Source organism: Telmatherina bonti (genome assembly GCF_933228915.1).
Source record: "Telmatherina bonti genome assembly, chromosome: 10".
In the NCBI taxonomy this organism is placed as follows: domain Eukaryota; kingdom Metazoa; phylum Chordata; class Actinopteri; order Atheriniformes; family Telmatherinidae; genus Telmatherina; species Telmatherina bonti.
The window spans coordinates 36,495,834-36,520,958 of record NC_136628.1 but is presented as its reverse complement, the minus strand read 5'-3'; the positions used below and the strand labels follow the sequence as shown (position 1 = coordinate 36,520,958).

The 25,125-nt window shown below is 42.5% G+C and overlaps 1 protein-coding gene across 1 annotated transcript in view; it reads left to right on the top strand.

Annotated features, from left to right (window-relative positions):
• wwc1 (WW and C2 domain containing 1) overlaps positions 1–25,125 on the top strand; it is a 58,197-nt gene that overhangs the window by 15,946 nt on the left and 17,126 nt on the right. The window contains exons 3-10 of the mRNA XM_079248053.1: positions 13–216; positions 2,138–2,214; positions 3,909–3,988; positions 11,211–11,340; positions 19,054–19,200; positions 19,326–19,396; positions 19,475–19,720; positions 23,361–23,450. Of these exons, the coding sequence (XP_079104179.1) occupies positions 13–216; positions 2,138–2,214; positions 3,909–3,988; positions 11,211–11,340; positions 19,054–19,200; positions 19,326–19,396; positions 19,475–19,720; positions 23,361–23,450 (1,045 nt within the window). The remainder of the gene's footprint in view (positions 1–12; positions 217–2,137; positions 2,215–3,908; positions 3,989–11,210; positions 11,341–19,053; positions 19,201–19,325; positions 19,397–19,474; positions 19,721–23,360; positions 23,451–25,125) is intronic.

The following is a 25,125-nucleotide window of genomic DNA, read 5'->3' as shown; positions in this document are numbered from 1 at the left end:
GGTTTTCCTCAGAGAGCACCCAGCTGGAGGACCCGCGGGCCCAGTGGCAGCAGGAGCAGGAGGCCATGCTGCGGGATTACCTGGCGGTCGCCCGCGACGCGCTCAGCGCCCAGAAGGAGATCTACCAGGTGAAGGAGCAGCGGTTGCGGCTGGCGCAGCAGGAGTACCAGCAGCTCAACGACGTCTGGAGGGACAAGTCCACGTCTCAGACCAGCTGTAAGTCCTCTCAGCTCAAATAACACCAGGAAGGTGGAAACTTGGAGGTTTTGAGTGTCTTTTTTGGGGGGGGGGGGGGCTTTAGTGTCAAAACACTCCTGATACTTGTCTGCAGCGAACAACAAACATGGCGAAAAAGAGAGGGGGAAAGGCGGAGCTTTTAAAACAGCAGTTTAAAACATTTAGTAAATTTCAAATTAAAAGTCCTGTAAACATTGCATCATTCCTGCTGACACCCCAGCTAGAGATCAGCGGTGCGTTTTTCATCATGGATGATGAGGCGTTTGCCGTGGAAGTGTTGAATCACAAGAACTTCAGAAAGTAGAAGGTAATTGATATCTCGATTTGTTTTAGATAAACACTCCCATTTCTTTTACTTTAGATTCAGATCAGCCTGTAAGGCCTATCGGGTTCCATGGGGGACAGAATTAGAGGATCATCCTATTTTGGCCTGCATACAGAAAGCCCCTTGACACATAGTGTCATTCATTTATGACTCAGTTCTCAAGATCCTGTCTACAACGGGAATGAAACCCTGGCAGAGAGAAACGACAGAGCAAAGAAGAATTGTACACTGCAAAAAGTCAGCCTGAAAAAAAAAGAAAAAAATACACAAAAATTAGGTAATTATTGCTCAAAATAAGATAAATTATCTGCCAACAGAACAAGAAGACTTCCCAAAACAAGTAAAAATACTCTTAAAAAAAGAGGAATTCTGTGGCATAAAAACTAAGAATTATCTTCCCTTTAAAAAAAATAAGCATATGTGGACTCATTTTAAGATTTTTAATCTTACTTAGATTTCAGTTTTTTACAGTGTAGACTGGAAAACCATTTGGGATAATGTAATTGGCTCGTCAAAAAATCCAAATCATCAGTATATTCACCTTAAATTTAGTAACAGAGCCTAGATAACTCCTATTACTAGACATAAAATGGGATTAAGTCCGGGTCCATATTGTTCGTTTTGACCCCTTTTGCACATATTGTATGGGATTGTCTAGGAATTTTGTTTTTGTGGAAGAAAGTGATAATATCCACACTGATAGGGGTATAACTCCCATTCGAACCTCCTGTACATCTCTTAAATGATGACTCATAGCCTTACAACTAAATCTTGGAAAAATCTGCCTAGAAACCAACGGCAGCGAAGAGGGTGGTCGTTCTGCGTTGGAAACCTCCTCACGATATCTCAGAAAGCCACCGGCTTCTAAGCTTCCAAGATACTGCCTACTTGGAACCATCTACATCGAGAATAAACAATGCTCATCAAGACACTGTTACGATGTGGAACAACCTGATATCGGCCCTGACAGATGGAAATAATGTATTACTGCTGCAGGGCGGTGGCGGGTGGGGGGGTGTTTTTATTAATTGTTAGAGGTGGGAAAATCAAATCGAAAATCAGGATTTTTTTACTTTACAATTTTAAAATTGTTTTTTTTTTTTTTTTTGGTTAAAAAAAATAATCCCCTTTTTTTTTTTTTTTCAAATAAATAAATATAATCCATTATAAAATTTTTGTCATTTTTCTTTTTTTTCTTTTACTTGTCATCTTGGGTATTTTAGCAGCAGAATGATGGTCTGGCTTATTGTGTTGTTTTTTCCTGATTGAAATCAAGAAAAATGACGAGCAAAAAAAAAGGCTGATACTTTTTTTTTTGTTTTTAATCTACAAATATTAGCAATATTAAAGAATTGTGAGAATTGCAATTCATATCTAATTGGTAACCAGAAAATCGGAATCGAATCGAATCAGCACAAAACCATATTGTCACAGCCCTAATAATTCGGTTATGTAACGGAACTGAGAAAGTGGAAGGTATGCCCTGAGATGTTGGGGTTTTTCTGCGCTGGCTTTACTTCCTGGTTTCTTCTTCTGTCGGATCTTACTCGTCTCTATTTTCTCTGTTTCCTGCAGTGAATTCCAGATCGTCCACTTCCAGCAAATACGACCCAGATATCCTCAAAGCTGAGATCGCCACCGCCAAAAGTCGGGTAAGCCGTGTTCCCGTGAGGTTCTAAAGAGTAAAAAAACACCCAGTTTTTTTTTTTTGTTTTTTTTTTTTTTTTTTACTTTGATTCATTCTCGAGAAGTTATGTTTGTATAAAATCATAAAGCGCTTCATTCAGAAGTTGTTTCATGACGTGTCGTTCACAAACAATCTGGCTCGAAGAACCGATTCTTTGTAGTTAATCCGAAGAACCGATTCTTTGTAGTGAATCAGAAGAACTGATTCTTTGTAGTGAATCAGAAGAACCGATTCTTTGTAGTGAATCAGAAGAACCGACTCTTTGTAGTGAATCAGAAGAACCGACTCTTTGTAGTGAATCAGAAGAACCGACTCTTTGTAGTGAATCAGAAGAACCGACTCTTTGTAGTGAATCAGAAGAACCGACTCTTTGTAGTGTATCAGAAGAACCGACTCTTTGTAGTGTATCAGAAGAACCGACTCTTTGTAGTGAATCAGAAGAACCGATTCTTTGTAGTGAATCAGAGGAACCGACTCTTTGTAGTGAATCAGAGGAACCGACTCTTTGTAGTGAATCAGAGGAACCGACTCTTTGTAGTGAATCAGAAGAACCGACTCTTTGTAATGAATCAGAAGAACCGATTCCTGATAAAAAGCCTGTTTATTCTGGACTCAGGCGGTGGACACACAGACAGATTTATGATGCAGAAAATGGAGCGATACCACCGGAAACCCCCGGGAGCGGTAATGAGTTCGTCAGCTGACTCACAACCAACCAAAGGAACGAACCTGTAGAAACCCTGATTTATGAACATCATCATTTTGTTAGGTTTAAAGTGTGAGAATCAACATTAAATCGACTGTTATCTAATGAATCAGGGTCTCCGACCTCCAGGCCGTCAGACGTTTGTTGTTTCAACATTTAGTGGTAAACTGAAGGTGAATGTCCTCAGAGTCCTCACCGCCCCCCCCATCTCTGATCCAACACGTTTACCGGGAACAGCTGATGGCCAACGGGGGAGCTCCTACGCCCCCTCTCTCACATCATTATTACTCACAGCGAAGTAATAAAGATACTTTATATTATATATACATATATTTGTGTGTATATGTGTGTGTATGTATATATATATATATATATATATATATATATATATATATATATATATGTATATGTATCTATATATATATATATATGTATATGTATCTATATATATATATATATGTATATGTATCTATATATATATATATATGTATATGTATCTATATATATATATATATGTATATGTATCTATATATATATATATATGTATATGTATCTATATATATATATCTATATATATATGTATATGTATATATATGTATATATATATGTATATGTATATATATGTATATATATATGTATATGTATATATGTATATATATGTATATATGTGTATATATATGTGTGTATATATATACACATACATACACTAGGTGGGAAAATCAAATTAAAAAAGGGGTTTTTTGCTTCATGATTTTAAAATAGATTCTTTTGTTAAAAAAAAAAAGTTTAAAAAAAAAAATAGAAATAATCCATTACTCAATTTTTGTCAGTTTTATTGTTTTTATTGATCTTTTTACTTGTCTTCTTGAGCATTTTAGCGGCAGAATGATGGTCTGGCTACTGTGTTGTTTTTTTCCTCATTGAAATCAAGAAAAATGATGTTCGTGTTTCAGGTGAACAAGCTGAAGCGGGACCTGGCCTGGATGAAGCAGGAGCTGCAGTATAAAGAACAAGGCTTCGAGACCCTCAAAGAGTACGTTTTGCATCTTCTTCTTTTGTTGCCTCATGTTTAGATGCTGTCTGTTAAAATGACCCAGTTTATGTTGTTGGAAACCAAATATAAGGAAACCCTAATGCAGGCAGATTCAGATGCTTATTTAGAAAACAGTGAAGTCTGACCTGTAACATCAGTTTGCATGTTTGCAGGTAAAACATTTCTTCTTTATTACCCTGCAAACAAAGTAAACAAGCCGTATGTTTACCAAACTACAGAGTAAAACCTGGACTTTAGTTGCTCCGTTTGAGCTTTTAGGTGTTTTTTATACTCTGATTTCTGAGCACCTATCGAGGACGCTTTACAACAATTTTATTAAACTTTAATTGCAGCAGCATTTAAAACAACAAGTGGTCCATTTATCTCTCTGGGATTGTAGGGCTTTTAATTTGATGGAAGTTGCGACATTAAATGTCTGATTTTATCGTGCAAAAAATTTGGAGAAGTCTCGTAAATGTACATGTGCATATTGGGTAACACAGAGTAATACTGTGATTGTTCAGAAGTAGTGTTAAAGTTGTGGTGATTTGATAAAGCTTCTGTCTGCTTGCGTGTTTCGCCCACAAAATTTTGTCTTCCTTATTTAGGCTAACTAGCGTCTGCTCATTATATAAAGTGACATGGCATCGCATTCTCTGTTAGTCATCAATATGTTTATTGGAATGTCTATTCAGCTGATAAAATCTAAAACATTATTAGATACTTTTCTTCTCTCCAGGCTCTTCTTGAAGATTGCTGTGTGCCTAGCTACTGTCTTTAAATTAGGCCACGCCCCTTTCCCAGTCACATGCTTTTGTGCTGAGCGGATGTCGGACGTAAGATTATCCTACTGCTGCTTCACTTCTGGAGAAATATTATGGCCATCGCAACGCACTATGGTTGAATCAGGCTGAATGTCGAGAATGGTTGGACTGCTAACTGGGTTGCAAGCTAACTTTAGCTGGAAGTTAGTTTGGTTGGAAAGCTAACTTGGTTACAAGCTAACTTTAGCTGGAAGTTAGTTTGGTTGGACAGCTAACTTGGTTACAAGCTAACTTTAGCTGGAAGTTAGTTTGGTTGACAGCTAAGTTGGTTGCTAGCTAACTTTAGCTGGAAGTTAGTTTGTTTGGACAGCTAACTTGGTTATAAGCTAACTTTAGCTGGAAGTTAGTTTGGTTGGACAGCTAACTTGGTTACAAGCTAACTTTAGCTGGAAGTTAGTTTGGTTGACAGCTAAGTTGGTTGCTAGCTAACTTTAGCTGGAAGTTAGTTTGTTTGGACAGCTAACTTGGTTATAAGCTAACTTTAGCTGGAAATTAGTTTGGTTGACAGCTAAGTTGGTTGCTAGCTAACTTTAGCTGGACGTTAGTTTGGTTGGACAGCTAAGTTTATTGCAAGCTAACTTTAGCTGGAAGTTTGATTTGTTAGACAGCTTAGTTGGTTGCAAGCTAACTTTAGCCAGAAGTTAGTTTGTTTGACAGCTAACTTGGTTGCTAGCTAACTTTAGCTGGAAGTTACTTTGGTTGTACAGCTAAGTTGGTTGATAGCTAACTTTGGCTGAAAGTTTGGTTGGACAGCTAACTTGGTTGCAAGCTAACTTTAGCTAGAAGTTGTGAATTTATTGTTGTGAATAAATTTAGTCAACAAAATAATTTGTTCATCATCACTGTTGACAAAAACATTTATAGAGGATCATTATTTTTCTTCTTTTCTGCAAACTTGTGGATCTTTGACTGCTCCTGATTGGACATTACCGTCAGTTTAAGCTCTCTGATTGGTGGAAAGTTGGACAAGATGTGGCGTCATGTCTAAATAAAGAAATCTTACCAACATGGTTCTGATAGTGACTGTTTTTTTAAAGATGAAAATGTGTTAATAATGGTGTCTTCATGGATCGCTGTAGACTGAATAAACTCTATATTTTGTTGCTGGATTGACAACTTCCTGGATGAAAAATGACTGAAGATTGCTTGAATGTTTTCCCACAGAGTTACACACTACCGTCCTGAGACATTGATGGTGATATAAGCAATACTGCCAGCAATCTAACAGAGTTGTATGGATTAAACACCAACACAATCGTAAACAAACAGGGGAACGTTGGTGTGTTTTCCTCTGTTTGACCTACTTCTGCAGAAAGGAACGCGAAGCAGGTTCCTCTGACCGTGGAAGCAGCATCAGTCAGGAATGCTCATGTGAAAGAAGCTTTTCTTTTTTTTCCTTCTCCCCGCCGACCGCTGCTGGTTGCTGAATTGAACAGGAATGTCCAGTCTGTTTGTCTTGCCTCACACAGCACAGTGAGAGTGTCAGAAGGATTAAAGAGTAGCTGAGGCAGAGCGGTTGGATGGCATTCCTCCGTGACTTTCCTCCCGCTGCAGTCGTCGGGCGGCGTCCAGCAACCAATCAGAAACCAGCTTCCACAGGAATGCAGCCACACACTCTGCTCTTGATAAGATTTCCACTAAATGTTGAACGGGAGAGTGCTGGCTAAAGTTTTCTTTTGGTTTCACATACACCCACCATCCGCTTTTATCAGGTTTACCTGTTAACACAAATACCTCATCAGCCAATCACGTGGCAGCATTTCGTCACGCTGAAGTCGAAACTGAGCATCGGAATGAGGAAGAAGAAAAGGAAAGGGGATTTAAGTGACTGAATGTTTTGTTTCGAGGCCCCTACAGATGTTTCAGATGTTGGACAGGAATTCAAACAGAAGGTGCAGGACAGTCGACCGGACCTGGTCGACATGCGCACACCAAGCAGCAGGAGTTTCCTTACAGAAGTCTGTGCAAAATGCCAACAATTCCACTTCATCCACATAGCTGTGCTCATATTTATTCATTAAAGAAGGAAAAAAACAGCTGCCTGTAAAATACGCCGAAATTGACTAAAGTCAAATATTTTATGAAAATCATTACATTATTTTCTAATTCTGGTTTAATAGAAATATTTTTTTAAAAAAGCAAACAAATAAGATAATTTATTACATATGACATCACTCATAAACTAATATTCTGTTGAACAATCCTTTAATGTTTCCGCTCCAGTCAGGTGTTTTCTGTTCCTCTCAGTCAGACTTCTGCACCTGTTGACAGGTATTTTGTCCCACTGTTCAACAGAAAAGTCTCTAATTTGTTCAGGATCAATTTGTTTGTTTGTTTTTCTTCTTTCTTCAACTCAATTAAATGAAAAAACAGTGTCTTATATTACTAAATTGTATTTTTGCAAATGTTTAGTTATTGTTCCTTTTTTAAGTCTCCAGTTATTTGAGTGACTGTTGTAAATTCAGCCTTTTCTTTAATGAAAGGGGATGAATACATATGAACGTAACTGTATATTCATTCATTCATTTTTCAAACCACTTAGTCCAGTTTAGAGTTGGAGGAAGGTGGGAGCCTATCCCAGCAATCATCAGGTGAGAGGCAGGTACACCTGGACAGGTGACTTGTCAATCACAGGACCACACTCTCACATGCTCTCACACACTCTTACAGTAACCAGTTAGCCTGACATGCATGTCTGTGGATACTGGGAGAAACTGGAGTACCAGGAAAGAACTGAAGCATATTGATGTTATTTGATCTCAAAATTCTGCATAATTAGGGGCGTGTCCTTTTGATTGACAGGTGGCAGGAAGGCAGAATGTAGCACAACAGCAGTTTTAGCAGGCTAACAACCTGCTTACCAATGTTAGCAGCTGGGTAGCACGGTTAGCTTTTAGCTACAGGCAGCTCAGAGTTTGATAGATGTCGATCTAACACCCCCCCCCCCCTCTATGGCTCCACCTCTTTGCCCATTTCTTGTGTTTTTCTTTTTTTTTTTTTTTTTTTTTTTTTTTGTCATGTCCAGCGTTTAGGCAAGCAGAATGATGGTCTGGATGCTGTGTTCTGCTGAGCAAATTTTCTCTGCCAAGGGAAGCTTTATAGATATAATGATCCCCTTGACTTTCTGAAATTTTATTTTATTTCTATGTTTATTTTGTATTGTTGTTTGAATTGTAGAGTTTGTACTGCTGGACCAGAGAGGACAGACAAAAGACAGAAAGAGAAAGGAGAAGAAACACCTCATAAGAAAAGGGAAAGAGATAAAGGGAGAGAAAAGGGAGAGAAAAAAACAACTAAAAAATAACCCAAAAACAAAAAGAAAGAAAACAACCTACAGATGTATACATACACACATACAGGCACACACATACATATACACACACATACACACGCATACATACACATACATATACACACACGTATACACACATAATATATATATATACACATATATATACATATGTACACATATACACATACATACATATACACACACACCTCTATGCACACACATACACACACATACATACGTACAAACATATACGCACTTGCCAGTATTAACACATATACATACACATACAAGCCAACTTTAGATCATAGTAACTAAACTATGAATCTAAAAAGTTAAATATAAATGAGAAACAAACAGAAATGAGAAAACCAGCTGCTGTTAGTGAATAAAACTGCAGACGACTCGGTGACTGTGTCACATGCAGAACATGCAGAGTGGAACGTGTTCCGGAAAAGGTGATCATGCCAGTGTGACCCCTCCCACACAAAAGCAAGAGGCACGCCAGGAGTACCCCCGAGACCAGGGCCATCGGCAGCCATCAGCCATTCTTGTGTTTTTCTGGAGAGATGATGCGCGTGAAATGTGGACTTACATGGTAGATGACAAAATCTTTTTTCATTTTTTCAGCAAAAAATCTAGATTTTTTTATTTTTTGATTCAGTTTTCTCAGCCCAACTGCCAATCTGTTTTGGACATTGTTGGCAATGGGAACAAAGCTAAGAACGGTTGAAACTGTGCAAAACCAAAATATTGCAATAAAAAACTGTCATGGAAAAACCTGAATTTAGAAAATCCTCAGAAGTATCGTCAAAAGGTTTTTGTTCTGTCACGATGTGGTTTTAGATGTGTTGGTGTAGAAGTATTCAGTTCAAACTGCAGCTAGTGGCTGCAAGGCTAGCTGCTAGTGGTTGCACGGTTAGCTGCTAGTGGCTGCACGGCTAGCTGCTAGTGGTTGCACGGTTAGCTGCTAGTGGTTGCACGGTTAGCTGCTAGTGGCTGCACGGCTAGCTGCTAGTGGTTGCACGGTTAGCTGCTAGTGGTTGCACGGTTAGCTGCTAGTGGCTGCACGGCTAGCTGCTAGTGGTTGCACGGTTAGCTGCTAGTGGCTGCACGGCTAGCTGCTAGTGGCTACACGGCTAGCTGCTAGCGTCTCTATATGCTGTTTGCTGCCTGGACACTCTGGGCGGGACGGACTGGTCTGGTGAACATTTATTCACTGATTTTGAATTGACGTGTTGATGTTGATGAACCGATTACATCGTGAAGCCGCCGCATTCTGGTTCTGCTTCTCTGAAACGCATCGTATGTGGTTGAAGTATTCACAGAAACAACAACCAGTGCAAAAACCGGCTGATTTTTGCCTGCTAAACCGGTCTGGAAACGGGATCATCGCAGTGGATCGGACCAGCTGAGTGTTTCCATGATGCGTTTTTACCATAGACTGTAAAGAGATGGGCGGAGCCTCCATGATGTCACCTGTAGGTTTCTGAAGAGCTGAATTGAAGCTTGGGGGGCGGTTCCTACCATCACCATCTTGGCAGAGGCATGCGTGTCGTCTCACCCGGAAAATACAAATATGGGCAAAGAGGTGGAGCTGAGAGGGGGGCTGTGAGCGTGATTGACATCGAGCGAACTCTAAGCTTTCTGTAGCTAAAAGCTAACCTGGAGATAACAGGAGCTAACCAGCTAACGGAGGTAAGCGGGCTAAAGCTAAGTCACGTTGTTAACCGGCTAAAAACCGCGGTTGTTCTACGTTCTTCTGACTTGAAGCGGGAGATCGGGTGCCTGTCAATCAAAAGGACACGCCCCTAAATATGCCGAACTTCAAGATTAATTTACTTTTAAACGGGCGAGTTAGAAAAAAAATCACTCCCCCCACAGTTGTCATGAAGGTAAACTTGACCTATTAAACCAAAACCAGGCTGTAAACATGTTTATTTCTGCTGTAAACATGTTTATTCCTGCTGTAAACATGTTTATTTCTGCTGTAAACATGTTTATTCCTGCTGTGAAGTTGGTCTTTTTAATATGGGAGTCTATGGGGATTTTCTCTGTTTTCCAGCCCCTAGTGGATGAAGGGGGAACTGCAGTTTTATGCTCTTCCACATAGGCTTCACTTTTAACCGCCGAAGGCTCCGTCCATCTTTCATATATGGTCTATGGTTTTACTCTGACTGGGTCAAACGCAGCTTGTATGATGTTTCATGTGTCCAGTTGGTGTTTACTTCATTTTAAGACCTTTATGAAACCATTTTAAGGTCCTGACACATAAAACCTCAGAAAGAAGTGACGGGACGACTGTAGGCGGGTTTATCGTCCAGGTTCGAGGCCAATCTGCTGGTCTGTCTCCTCTTAAAGTCCTCTTTCACCATACTGATTATGAAAACGTTGGTAGCTTTCAGTCCATGTTTGAAAAGGACTTTCAGAGGATAACATGATCCCTTCGCCTGTCACCGAGTAGCGCCTCACTTCCTCATTCTCTCTCTTGTTTTTCCCTGGTTCTGCCCCAGCCTCCTCCCCCCCGTCCTCTCTGAAGAATGTAGAAGAGCCGGTTGTTTGGATGCATGCAGGACCTGTTGATGTCTGGCGTTTTTTAGTGGTTCTTTAGCACCTCGGCGTGGTTTCCTGACATGTCTGAGAGAGGAGATGTCGTGTTGCTGCCTGGCTGATCGAACATGAAATGGTTTCTGGATTAACAGCAGATTAAATCTTGTAGTGTGATCTGACACAACACACACGATTAACAGAAAAAAAATGCAAAGCAGCTGCCGGGCTTAAAGGTTTAATGTGCATGCAACTCCTGGCAGGGAAAATATGCAACCACCACTCAGGGAGAAGGGTGATTTTCTCCTTTTCCTTCATATTAAAGAGAAAAATTCCCTGATTCACTTTTTGTTTTTGCTAAAAGAGGATTAACTGAGACGACCTCGTTCAGGAGAAAACCTTCTATGATGACACAAACATCTATTCAGCCAATCGTCTCAGCAGTTTGGAGAGCAGGATTGTTTAAAGTTTCCCTCCCTATGAGACAATATGTCCACAGCTTTTCATAAACAGCACATGAAACATTCCCGTTCATCCCTCTCTTCCCGTCCTCCTCCTGCAGGATCGACCAGAAGGTGTCCAGCAGCCAGTACGGCTACAAGCTGCAGGAGGCGCAGGCCATCCTCAACGAGGTCCGCTCCATCCGGGACGCCATCAGCTCCGGGGAGAAGGAGAAGCAGGAGCTCATGCAGGTAAAACCCATAATAACCTGAGCGTTATTATTGTCAAAGAAATAACGGGATGATTCTGCGAGGCTTCGTCTTTTTACACGAGGTCAAGCTCAGGGTTGTTCCAACGTCGGCATGAAAGATTCACTTCTCTGCAGAGGAACACTCCGTTCCAGAGCTGCCTTTGGTGTTTTTATTTATCTTTTTAAGCTGCATTTAACCGCATTCACCTCACGCTGCAACGGCGAAACAAAAGAACTGGAGGAAACAGAGAAAACTTCAAGCTCGTTTCCCTCCAGAGTGACGAGACAAATAAACTGTTGGAGTTGCTGTCAGGAAAAAGCTGAAGGACTTTCAGCACAATATGAGCAAATGGAGGAGCTGAAATGACAGAGAACACCAGAAGACGGGGGGAAAAGACGCGCTTAAAGAGATTTACTGAGTCATTTACTGAAGCTGCAGAGAGGCAGGTGGGCTTGTGGTGTCGCCTTCGTCCTTGTAACGACAGCCAGTCTGCTTCTCTCAGGAGAAAAGGCTTTTCTTCTGCAGGAAAGCACAAACAGCTCGATGGTGACAACGGTTTTCATTTAAATGGTGCAGTAAAGGTTGTACGCGTCTGTTAGGGGAAAAAAAGATGAATAAGAACGATTATTATGACGGGATTCGTAGCGGTGAATCTGGAGTCTCATACTGTGATTTCATGTGGAAAAGGTTAAGCATCTCTATAAACACGTTTCCTTTGCTGGTTTTTGTGAAATAAAACTGATATTTGACAAATTGCAGGTGTTTTGTACATAAAATCCCATCCGGCAAGGAGGATGGAGAGACAAGGAGACTAGAAGCAGATATTTCCGCCGCAGTTACAGATGAAAGGAGTCGTCCAGAAGCATCTTTACTCAGAATGAACGAGTAGATCTACGTTCCTATCTTCGATCGGTCATGAACTGTCGGTCGTGACGGAGAGAACGAGATCGCAAATACAGGCGGCTGAACGAGTTTCCTCCGAAGTTCAGCTTGGCTGATGTGTTGACAACAAGCCGCAAGATGTATGAGAATAAAAAAGATGAAAAAAGAAAAGATTAAACCACCAGTCGCTTCATGAATTGTTGTGAAGTCATAAATGAGTCGAATCGCATCGGGGCTTCACGGTGTCATTAATGTTTCATATCGCTGGCGAAGTGTCGAGATGTGGATCGAATCGGCCTCACTGGTAGAGATTCACATCCCTACTTCTCACAAACCTGCTAGAATGATTATTAAACATCCCTTTTATAGATCTGGGTTAGTTTAGAGACACGTTCACATCAGCCTTTCTGATCCGACTCCGTTTGCTGGGAAAGTCGCTTCGTTCTGATAATATTCTTATAATATACAATATATAATAATTATGTACTTTACTGATCATAAACGTGAAGTTAGGCTCTGCATTTGTCAAAGCTCTCGAAGATTTACCAAAAAGTTTTAGAGACACGTTCACATCAGCCTTTCTGATCCGACTCCGTTTGCTGGGAAAGTCGCTTCGTTTGGGGAAATGTGAACTCACCAAACGAATTCTGATTCTGACCAAAGAAGCGACTCGGTCCGCCTACAAACGCAGGTCTCGGCTCGTTTCAAACGGACCAAATGCAGGAAGCGGACTACATAAAAGCCACTTCCTGCATGTGGCGCAGCATTGCATTGTGGGTAAATCCATAGCGATGGCGTTAAGGGTCCTCTGCCTCGTCTGGTGTTCATACTGCGTTCATTGTTGCAGTGGATTTCTGCAGTATACTTGCATAAGACACAATAAAACCCCAAAACAGCCATAGTTTGGTCTCCATGTTTAACTCGCAGCGAGTTTTCTTCACTTATCTTCTTTTACTAAATACCAGTGCAGCGCCACCTCTGGTGGGAATGGGGATATATTATTCTAATGGTTTGACCAGCGTGAACAGTCTGGGTCTGAATGGATACACCCCGAACAACTGAACCGAGTCCTCAATCAGACTGAGTCTGGCGGACTGTCCTCATGTGAATTAGCCATAATGTACGAATCTTTACCCACGGACTTCATGGCCCTTTATAAAGACAGCAGAGCTTATCCTCCAACATAAAGTTGTAAAGAATATTTTAAGACGTCACCATTTTACTGCAAAGTGTCTTTCTGTCACTTCCACAAATGAGGAGGCAATAATGACCTGAAAGACGTAAATTCATGACATCCGTGCATCACCTCCAGTCGCTGTGTGAGCACTTCCATACATCAGACCAGCATCTGCAATGACAGAATGGTCTAAAAGGTTTGAGTCCCAACAGTGATGGTTTTTAACTCTCACCAACAAATGGGACGAAGAAACAAAGGAGGATCATGGCGGCCATCCACCAGTCCACCAAATGGCGCTTCGTTAAGCCATTTTATACAGAGAGCTGTTGCTCTAAACAAAGATCCATTCCTGCTTTGTTTTTTCAACCTATCAATGGATTGCAGTGGGTTAAACTCCACCTTTTCAGGTCCGATCAGTTGGATCAATACCCCAATGGAAGAATCACTGAAATGTAGGTTGGGTTGAATATTAGAGTAACTTCCCAGTTTTCTCTGTCCTGATGGGAACGCAGCCTAAACTTCCACCACTCAGATTATTTTCATCCAGTATGTGGAACGATAGAAAAGTCCCTCATTCGCGATAAAAAGCTGCTGCTTTAAGCAGTAGAAAACACTGAGCTGTTTATTTATTCACATTCCTCTGGATGCAGCTGCTTTATTTTTTTATGAATTTACGTAAACATGCATCAGTCGACAAACCTCCACAGAAACCTCAGAAATAAAAAAACAAAAAACAAATAAGGATTTTTAGAAATGTGCAGAAAAATGTGAGGAATGATTAGTTTTTATGAGTTTTTATGGCTGGAAGCTGCAAACGTTTGCTGTTGCTACACTGAAAATGTGTAACGGGTCTTTATAATTCATCTGCAGATTAAAAGCAGAGTGACGGACGGTCTCGGCCTTCATCGCAAATGATTTTATGTCTTCAGACAGTCAGAGAGGCGGCTGCACGTTTTGTGGAGGATGACGTCTTTAAATTCATTCTGTTTTATGCCTTAAACTGTGCTGCTTCTCCAAATCCAGTATTCCCGTGGACTGAAACGGTGGTCCATCTGCTCCCTGCTGTGGTTCATGGTTTACTGATCGCCTCCCTCCTTCAAGCGCGCCACCACTGCAGCATTTTACCCAGCTGCACAGCATATTAAAGTTGCATGATGGGAGTGGATGATTTACAGCAGACAGCAGGAAAACATTTCTCTTGATCGGTCATGTGTTAAAAATGCAGACTTTTATTACTAATTAAATAAAAATAAGTGGGAATTTTCCACATAAATAGTGGGAGGATTGATCTTTGGTGATTGGAGACTTGGACTTGTGAAAGACGAGTCAGAAATACATTTGGTTTGGTTTGGAATTTTATTAATGTTTATTCATTGGAAAATCTACAAAATGAACATGGATGGGTCTCTGGTGATACGGTGGCGTAGTGGTCAGCCGGTCGCTGGTTCGAGTCTCGGCTGCAGGGAGGTTTGACTGTGTGGAGTTCGCATGTTCTCCCCGTGGATGCGTGTGTTCTCTCCGCATCCGGCTTCCTCCCATTGACAAGACGTGTGTGTCGGGTTAATTGTTATGGTTAATCGATCATGCGATGTTTGATCCCCAACCCTGGTCCTCGAGGACCGGCGTCCTGCAGGTTTTCCAAGTATTCCTGCTGCAACACACCTGACTCAGATAAGCTCTGCATATGTCTGCTAATACACATCGGCTACATTTATGTGATGTTTTTAATTCAGAATGAAATAATTCGGAATTAACGTGTTCCCGTACGAGTTTCCATGAAAATAGTAATTCCGAATGGAGGTTAACATGAAACACGTCCTCACTTAATCCCTCTCACTAAGCACACGTCCCACAGATTCCAGTCATACCAGTTTAATGTCGCTATGACCAAGATTCACTCAACCAGAGTCAGGTTTACTGGCCTGTCTCCTGGTTTACTGGCCTGTCTCCTGGTTTACTGGTCTGTCTCCTGGTTTACTGGCCTGTCTCCTGGTAAACTGGTCTGTCTCCTGGTTTACTGGTCTGTCTCCTGGTTTACTGGTCTGTCTCCTGGTAAACTGGTCTGTCTCCTGGTTTACTGGTCTGTCTCCTGGTTTACTGGTCTGTCTCCTGGTTTACTGGTCTGTCTCCTGGTAAACTGGTCTGTCTCCTGGTTTACTGGCCTGTCTCCTGGTTTACTGGCCTGTCTCCTGGTTTACTGGCCTGTCTCCTGGTAAACTGGTCTGTCTCCTGGTAAACTGGTCTGTCTCCTGGTTTACTGGTCTGTCTCCTGGTTTACTGGTCTGTCTCCTGGTTTACTGGTCTGTCTCCTGGTTTACTCGCCTGTCTCCTGGTTTACTGGTCTGTCTCCTGGTAAACTGGTCTGTCTCCTGGTAAACTGGTCTGTCTCCTGGTAAACTGGTCTGTCTCCTGGTTTACTGGTCTGTCTCCTGGTAAACTGGTCTGTCTCCTAGTTTACTGGTCTGTCTCCTGGTTTACTGGTCTGTCTCCTGGTTTACTGAGCTGTCTCCTGGTTTACTGGGCTGTCTCCTGGTAAACTGGCCTGTCTCCTGGTTTACTGGCCTGTCTCCTGGTTTACTGGTCTGTCTCCTGTTTTACTGGTCTGTCTCCTGGTTTACTGGCCTGTCTCCTGGTAAACTGGCCTGTCTCCTGGTTTACTGGTCTGTCTCCTGGTTTACTGGTCTGTCTCCTGGTTTACTGGTCTGTCTCCTGGTTTACTGGCCTGTCTCCTGGTAAACTGGTCTGTCTCCTGGTTTACTGGTCTGTCTCCTGGTTTACTGGTCTGTCTCCTGGTAAACTGGTCTGTCTCCTGGTTTACTGGTCTGTCTCCTGGTAAACTGGTCTGTCTCCTGGTTTACTGGTCTGTCTCCTGGTTTACTGGCCTGTCTCCTGGTTTACTGGTCTGTCTCCTGGTTTACTGGTCTGTCTCCTGGTTTACTGGCCTGTCTCCTGGTTTACTGGTCTGTCTCCTGGTTTACTGGCCTGTCTCCTGGTAAACTGGTCTGTCTCCTGGTTTACTGGCCTGTCTCCTGGTTTACTGGTCTGTCTCCTGGTTTACTGGCCTGTCTCCTGGTTTACTGGCCTGTCTCCTGGTTTACTGGCCTGTCTCCTGGTTTACTGGTCTGTCTCCTGGTTTACTGGTCTGTCTCCTGGTAAACTGGTCTGTCTCCTGGTTTACTGGTCTGTCTCCTGGTTCACTGGTCTGTCTCCTGGTTTACTGGTCTGTCTCCTGGTTTACTGGTCTGTCTCCTGGTTTACTGGTCTGTCTCCTGGTTTACTGGTCTGTCTCCTGGTTCACTGGTCTGTCTCCTGGTTTACTGGTCTGTCTCCTGGTTTACTGGTCTGTCTCCTGGTAAACTGGTCTGTCTCCTGGTTTACTGGTCTGTCTCCCGGTTTACTGGTCTGTCTCCCGGTTTACTGGTCTGTCTCCCGGTAAACTGGTCTGTCTCCTGGTTTACTGGCCTGTCTCCTGGTAAACTGGCCTGTCTCCCGGTAAACTGGTCTGTCTCCTGGTTTACTGGCCTGTCTCCTGGTTTACTGGCCTGTCTCCTGGTTTACTGGCCTGTCTCCTGGTTTACTGGTCTGTCTCCTGGTTTACTGGCCTGTCTCCTGGTTTACTGGTCTGTCTCCTGGTTTACTGGCCTGTCTCCTGGTTTACTGGCCTGTCTCCTGGTTTACTGGTCTGTCTCCTGGTTTACTGGCCTGTCTCCTGGTTTACTGGCCTGTCTCCTGGTAAACTGGTCTGTCTCCTGGTAAACTGGTCTGTCTCCTGGTTTACTGGTCTGTCTCCTGGTAAACTGGTCTGTCTCCTGGTAAACTGGTCTGTCTCCTGGTTTACTGGTCTGTCTCCTGGTTTACTGGCCTGTCTCCTGGTTTACTGGTCTGTCTCCTGGTTTACTGGTCTGTCTCCTGGTAAACTGGCCTGTCTCCTGGTAAACTGGCCTGTCTCCTGGTAAACTGGTCTGTCTCCTGGTTTACTGGCCGGTCTCCTGGTAAACTGGTCTGTCTCCTGGTAAACTGGCCTGTCTCCTGGTAAACTGGCCTGTCTCCTGGTAAACTGGTCTGTTTACTGGTAAACTGGTCTGTCTCCTGGTTTACTGGTCTGTCTCCTGGTTTACTGGTCTGTGTCCTGGTAAACTGGCCTGTGTCCTGCTAAACTGGTCTGTCTCCTGTTACACTGGTCTGTTTACTGGTAAACTGGTCTGTCTCCTGGTTTACTGGTCTGTCTCCTGGTTTACTGGTCTGTGTCCTGGTAAACTGGCCTGTGTCCTGCTAAACTGGTCTGTCTCCTGGTTTACTCGTCTGTCTCCTGGTTTACTGGCCTGTGTCCTGGTAAACTGGTCTGTCTCCTGGTTTACTGGTCTGTCTCCTGGTAAACTGGCCTGTCTCCTGGTAAACTGATCTGTCTCCTGGTTTACTGGCCTGTCTCCTGGTTTACTGGTCTGTCTCCTGGTTTACTGGCCTGTCTCCTGGTTTACTGGCCTGTCTCCTGGTTTACTGGCCTGTCTCCTGGTTTACTGGCCTGTCTCCTGGTTTACTGGCCTGTCTCCTGGTTTACTGGTCTGTCTCCTGGTTTACTGGTCTGTCTCCTGGTAAACTGGTCTGTCTCCTGGTTTACTGGTCTGTCTCCTGGTTCACTGGTCTGTCTCCTGGTAAACTGGTCTGTCTCCTGGTTTACTGGCCGGTCTCCTGGTAAACTGGTCAGTCTCCTGGTAAACTGGCCTGTCTCCTGGTAAACTGGCCTGTCTCCTGTTACACTGGTCTGTTTACTGGTAAACTGGTCTGTCTCCTGGTTTACTGGTCTGTCTCCTGGTTTACTGGTCTGTCTCCTGGTTTACTGGCCTGTGTCCTGGTAAACTGGTCTGTCTCCTGGTTTACTGGCCTGTGTCCTGCTAAACTGGTCTGTCTCCTGGTTTACTCGTCTGTCTCCTGGTTTACTGGCCTGTGTCCTGGTAAACTGGTCTGTCTCCTGGTAAACTGGCCTGTCTCCTGGTAAACTGGTCTGTCTCCTGTTACACTGGTCTGTTTACTGGTAAACTGGTCTGTCTCCTGGTAAACTGGTCTGTCTCCTGGTAAACTGGCCTGTCTCCTGGTAAACTGATCTGTCTCCTGGTTTACTGGCCTGTGTCCTGGTAAACTGGTCTGTCTCCTGGTTTACTGGCCTGTGTCCTGGTAAACTGGTCTGTCTCCTGGTAAACTGGCCTGTCTCCTGGTTCACTGGTCTGTCTCCTGTTACACTGGTCTGTTTACTGGTAAACTGGTCTGTCTCCTGGTAAACTGATCTGTCTCCTGGTAAACTGGTCTGTCTCCTGGTAAACTGGTCTGTCTCCTGGTTTACTGGCCTGTGTCCTGGTAAACTGGTCTGTCTCCTGGTTTACTGGCCTGTGTCCTGGTAAACTGGTCTGTCTCCTGGTTTACTGGCCTGTGTCCTGGTAAACTGGTCTGTCTCCTGGTTTACTCGTCTGTCTCCTGGTAAGATTTACGTCCTAACTGGATAGATTGATGTCCCAGAGGTGTGACTGATGGAGCTTCACGCTGTCCTTCTTTGTTAAAACGATAGCATCTCGGTCTCGTGTTGAAACGCTTCCGTTTTCTCGCCACCCGTCGCCGTGGTGACCAGGTGAACTGATGCAGCGTCTCTCTCGTTCCGTCAGAAACTGGCGGTGCTGAAGGATGGATTCCAGCTGGACTTGGGCTCCCAGCAGGACCTGTGGAGCAGCAGTCTGTCGCTTGCCAACTCGGAGACGTCCATCCCTCGGCTCTATTCCGACGCCGGCTCTCAGACCGACTTCCCCACTGACGTAAGTCTTCCTCATCCTGATATTTTGGGTTTTTCTGACACTGATAAACTGATAAATGTCCGTCCTCAGTGGGTTTTGTCTCAGACTTTGCATGTAAACGTCCGTCATGATGTTTGTTTTTTCAGTTCATGACGAGTACCAACAAACTGGCGGAGAAGGTCCGTCTGAGCCTGAAGTACGAGGAGACTAAGAGAAGGTAGATGTTAGCTTGTGCATGAAGAGCTCAGGTTCCACCACTGCTTCTCTCCACGCCTTCGCTGTTTTTCTCTGTCAGGATCGCCACCATCGAGGTGCAGATCGCCAAACTGGACAGCGAGGCGTGGCCGGGGCTGCTGGACCCGGAGCGGGACCGCCTCATCCTCATCAACGAGAAGGAGGAGCTGCTGAAAGAGCTGCAGTACGTCCGACCACGTCAGCGCCTGGAGCCCAACGACGCCGAGAAGCTGGAGACGGAGAAGAAACGCCTGGAAAGAGACCTGCAGGCCGCCAGAGACAACCAGAGCAAGGCTCTGACCGAGAGGTGAGCAGCGACTGCCCATCAGAACCACAGCTGGCTCGCTTCAGGGAAATAAAAAGCAGATGTAAAACCTATTAACCATTAACATCATGTTATCAGATACTGTCCCACTTAGACGTCTTAATTATCTGCCGTCCAACCAGAAACGAGTATAAAGAAACGTTTTTTACTTTCAACGAGAGAAAAATTTAATATCAGACATATTTCCATATTTGTTACATTAAAATTAATCTGTTTTCTGCCCAAAATCACAGACATGAAAAAGGAGTCTCTGTAGATGTCCACCGCAGTTGTTGTTTTCCTCGTGTTCGTGAGCTAATCTTGTTTTTCACAACCTCAAAGCAGCGACACCACTAGCTTCTTTTAATTCTCACATTTCTGACAAAAACATGGATGGAATTATAGATTTAGGCAATAAAATTAGAATCAATTGTAAAACGTTAAACTGAGTTCGGTTACATGATGTTTTTTAATTCGGAATTGATAATTCGTAATCAACATATTCTGTTACGAGCTAACATGAAAATAATAATTCTGAATGAAGGTTTACATGAAACACGTTCTCATTTAATTCTTCTTTAAAGTGGCAGGTTTTGACGTTAATTATCCACCGTCCAACCAGAAACAAGTAAAAATAAACAGAAATATTTACAGATTTTCAGGTATACTGTGTTAAAATTAATCAGTTTTCTGCCCAAAATCACAGACATGAAAAAGTCTTTCCACTAGATGTCCACCGCAGTTGTTGTTTTTCTCGTGTTCATGAGCTAATCTTGTTTTTCACAACCTCTAAGCAGCAACACCACTAGCTTTTTTATTTCTCTCATTTCTGCAGAAAACATGGATGGAATTATAGATTTAGGCAATAAAATTAGAATCAATTGTAAAACGTGACACTGGCTACGGTAACATGATGTTTTTTAATTCTGAATTAATAATTCGGACTTAAATAATTAAGAATTAACGTATTCTCCTACGAGTTTACATGAAAATATTAATTCCATATAAACGTTTACTTGAAACACGTCCTCACTTAATTCCTCTTCAGAGCGGCGTGTTGGGAAGGGTTCTGATTGGACAGAGGTGCACGTGACTTATGAAGTATAGCGGAAATAAACAAAGTTAGCTCCCTGCTTCTCATCTTTTCAGTCGTAACTTGTAAAAACTACACAATAAGTACCAGTTTCACCGCTATTTTTATTATAAATGTGAAGTAAGAAGAAAGATAGACCACCGAACAAGAGAAGCAAAACAACGCACGTCATCGAATAGAAATTAGCATTAGGAATTAGGTGTTTACATGGTCGTTTTTCATCAGATTAAAGCAAATTTAACCAGGAATTAAAACTCCCGTGTAAACGTAGGCATTATGTTGACTGATTTTAAGAGTTTTCATAGTTTCTGAGCCAAACAAACAAGAAAAACGAGATGAGAAGATGAAACCCTAAAGTTCTCCAAATGATGAAGAAATCAAATGTTTTGCAGCCTTGGAAAAAACGAGGAAGATGCTTCAGGCTGAGACTCTGCTGGCTTATAAAGACTGAACTTCGATCGTTTGATTGAACTTTAATAGACAAAACTCTCTCTGAGCCACTTTGATGTTTTCAGAAAATATCAGGAGTGTCAAAGTATTCTGTGCCGTGAAATTTCATCAAATAAAAAATTGACAAAGTGAAATTCAAAGTTGCACAAAATGGTCAAATAAAAGGTTTTAAGAGCAGGAAGCAGCGCTAAGACCCTGTCGTTTCACCGGAAGCTGGAGAGATCGGGGTGAAAGTAAACCAGTATGGTCCGGTACTGCGCACCACTAAAAGATCCCGTGGTGGTACTCAGTCAGAAGACGGGAGAACAGAACCAGTCACGACCGCACTCTGGGCCACAAAACAGACGCGCAACAAACTTCCTTGTTTAGTTCAAATAAATGTGAAGTCATTATGAATAGTTTCTGAGCTGTTTTAGTCCATGCTGGGCGAACTTCTCCCTCTTCCCCCCGCTGCTCCTCTCCCCCTCCTCCCAGACAGCGTCTGCATCCAGACTTTGAAACGTGGACCGTAACGTACACGCAAAATGCATGAAGTGAGAGTAGAATAAAGGTTTTGGCAATAATCTAAAGCTGCTGTAACTTCTGGTTCGGATTCATTGTTCTGCATTACGTTTATCTTCACCAGGTGCTTTTTTATCGTATTTCGTATCGTGTTTACTTTCGATTTAGTATTTAACTGCACCACTAGAAAATATATTTAAAATTTGATTAAACAAAACATTTCAGGAAGTTTTTATCAGCATGTTTCCTTTCTGATCTAATAGCATCATTTTGGGAACTGGTGATTTAATTTGATTTAATTTCACTTCATTTTAATTCTGTGTGTCTGAAACTCCAAGATATCAGTTTTCCCAGATTTCCCAAAGTTTACCAGTTTTCTGCTCTGCAGAAGCTGAAAAACCATATTTCTTTACAATCTGTCACTGAGAAATATTTATTGATGATTGTCTGATGGGGTTTGATCCAAATCTTGGCTAAACCTTTAACAGGGGCTTCTTTTATACCCAATCGTGGCGCCGTCACCGGTTAATCTGCTGGTTGGAGAATTTCTATGAAAGTTTCTTTCATTCTTTCTTTTTGTTGCTCCATTAAATCTTAAATTTGTTTCTGTTTTATAAAAACAGTAGAACCAGAAGGTAGTTTCATTTCTCCTGGAGAAAGATCGGCCACTAAAGGCTTCACATGCAGCTACATAGTCAACTGTTTTTAAGTCTCTGTTGATATTTTCTCTGAACTCACAGAGAAGATGAGAGTAGGTGACGATGTCTGTCTGACATCTAGTGATGCCTCTGACCTTTACAGACATTAACGCCATCATTAGGAGGCAGAGATGGACGTGACCATCCCATCTCCAGCTCTTTATCCCTCTTTTACTCCCTTTTTTTCTCCTTTTACTCTCCTGAATACCAGCAGCTCCCCCTCCTGCTCCTCTCTAACAGGCCTCCCGTTGTTCTCTGTTCTGGTCTGCTCTACCTGAGCTCAGCCAGTCTTTGTCTCATCTCCTGTTGCTGCAACCCGAGAGGCCGGCGAGCCAGCTCACAAAGAGATCCTCTTTTAGCCGGCACAAATGCACACACTGCTTCCTCATAGCAGCATTCCCAAAACACACCGTCTGCATTCATCGTCTGCAGGTTTGAAAATGTCACATCTGTGCAGGACGCAGCGAGTGTGAGGCTGATACTGTGTGTCGTGTCATGCATGCGTTATCTGATTGTCTGCAAGCAGACAAAAAGTTCAAACAAGCTCAGGAAAGCCTGCGAGTCCTGCACAACTTGGTCTTTCTCACTGGAATATTTTGCATTTGAAAAGAGTTTATATCTGATAAAAGGCTTCTTCTCTTCCACTCTAACTGTGGATCATATTAACAGCTGTTCTCCAAACAAGGCAAGCGACACCATCATCACCAAAACACAAAGCCAGCGCTTACAACGCCTCAAAACATCACGTCATGTTGGGTTCCTGAACGCAACCTGAAGCAGAATCAGATCATGTTTAGGTTTTTTCTTTCTATCCGACTGAAGAGGAAGGATTTAATCCAGAAGCTCTTCTTTTATGTTTCAACTTTTTGGCGTGTTAAACTTTTAAACTTTGTCATTCCAGGTTGCGGCTTCACTGTAAGAGGAACCAGCTGGTGAGAGAGCTGGAAGAGATGGTCCGACTGGCCACGTCACTGCACATGCAGCTGAAGAGGTTTGTCCGTCTCATCTCTGATACATTAACTTTAGTCAAATATAAAGTTTAAAGGGTTCCTATGATGGTATTTGGAGTTTTCTGAGCTTTCTACAGTGTTACAGTGTTGAATCCTCATCAGACATGTGAACGACACTGTTTTTTATCACCTAAACACATGTTTGAGTTTGAGTTCCAGCACGCTCTCCGTTCGGTTTCCATGGCGACGAAAAATGCGTCGTTTTAGAGAGTTTTTTCTACGTGGAAATTCTTGTGACGTCCCGGGGGATAAGGTTCGGTGATTGGTTACCTTCTACTGGTTAACAAGGGCATGTACAAATACATCAGGCGGGTGGAAAACGTGGGATAAAGTTATTTCCAACGATGGCTGGTGAGTTTACCAAAGAGAGGCATCCTGCTGCATTCGTTGCTGTGGGTTGCTGTTTTCCACTTCGTTTTCAGGCTCTGATTCAGGTTCCAACATGTAGGGCTGTATGCTATGTGTTGACATTGTATTTTGGTTTTTTATTGAGTTCATATGAGCCTAATCCTTCTGTTTATGAGACGTTACAATGACGGTGAAAGCAGGTGCGGTGCGCGCTCCCGATGTAGTGCAGTGGCGGGAGGCGGGGCTTAATGCGGAAGAGTCTCAATCCACTCGTTTTGCCCGCAGGCTGATCTGACAGCCTACGGAGAGGGTCGGTCTGAAGTAAATAAAGCCATCAATCCCAGCCCTTCTGGGCTCAGAAATAAAAGTAAATCAGTCTGAAATGAACATAATAGTTCCACTTTAATAACGTGACACAGAACTGAAACTACTGTTAACATCGCAGAGAGCTGTCATCCCTCTCCACAGAGAGACGCTCAAAAAGACTTAAATTTACTTTGATTTCCACCTCGGTGGATCCAACAAACAGGTGGTCACTGTTTGAAAACGATAAATTGTACAGAAAAAAATCTTGAATGTGGAGCAACAGAAATTTCTGCTGAAGACGTTGATGTACTTTTTACAGCTCTACTGTTGAATATTTAGTTTTTATTGAAAGTTAAAGCTGTTAAACATAATGGAAAATCATTGGAGTTGGTGGTTGATGGACTGAGAGGATTTGAAAAAATAAGGTATTTGCAATGGCGATCACATTGCGCAATAGAAGAGAATAATATCTCACGTTTTGATGTATAATTTGTAAATGTTTAGGAGAAACTGTGGGAATTAAAGTTTGCTGGAGAAGTTTTATCATTTTAAAGGTGAAGATAATTATGATATTATCACCAAAACTCTGGAGTCTGCAGCAATTTCTGGAATTGTGGTTCTTGCTTACAGGTTCTTAAAATGTTTATAATTATGAACTTTAAATTATAATACCTAGATTTTCATCCAGAGTCTTAAATTTAATTTAGTCAATTTTTTTCATTAACGTACAGACGTCCCTTTGCTGTTCCATTTTCATAACAGGGTCGTATTTAAGTGAAAACCCTGCAGTAGTTTTCATGAAAACAAGAGCTGCTGGCTTTATAAAATACAGTGAAATGATCAGAAGTTGGAACGCCGTTGGAGTCTGGGGTTTTCCAATGAATTACACGTTTTGATTTCACCTCTCAGAGGCGCCCCTTAAAAAACCCTCATTGTTTGGAAATAAACAGAACGACCATCTGAAAACTGAGACTTTATGACTCCTGTCTTCTGTCTGGTTTT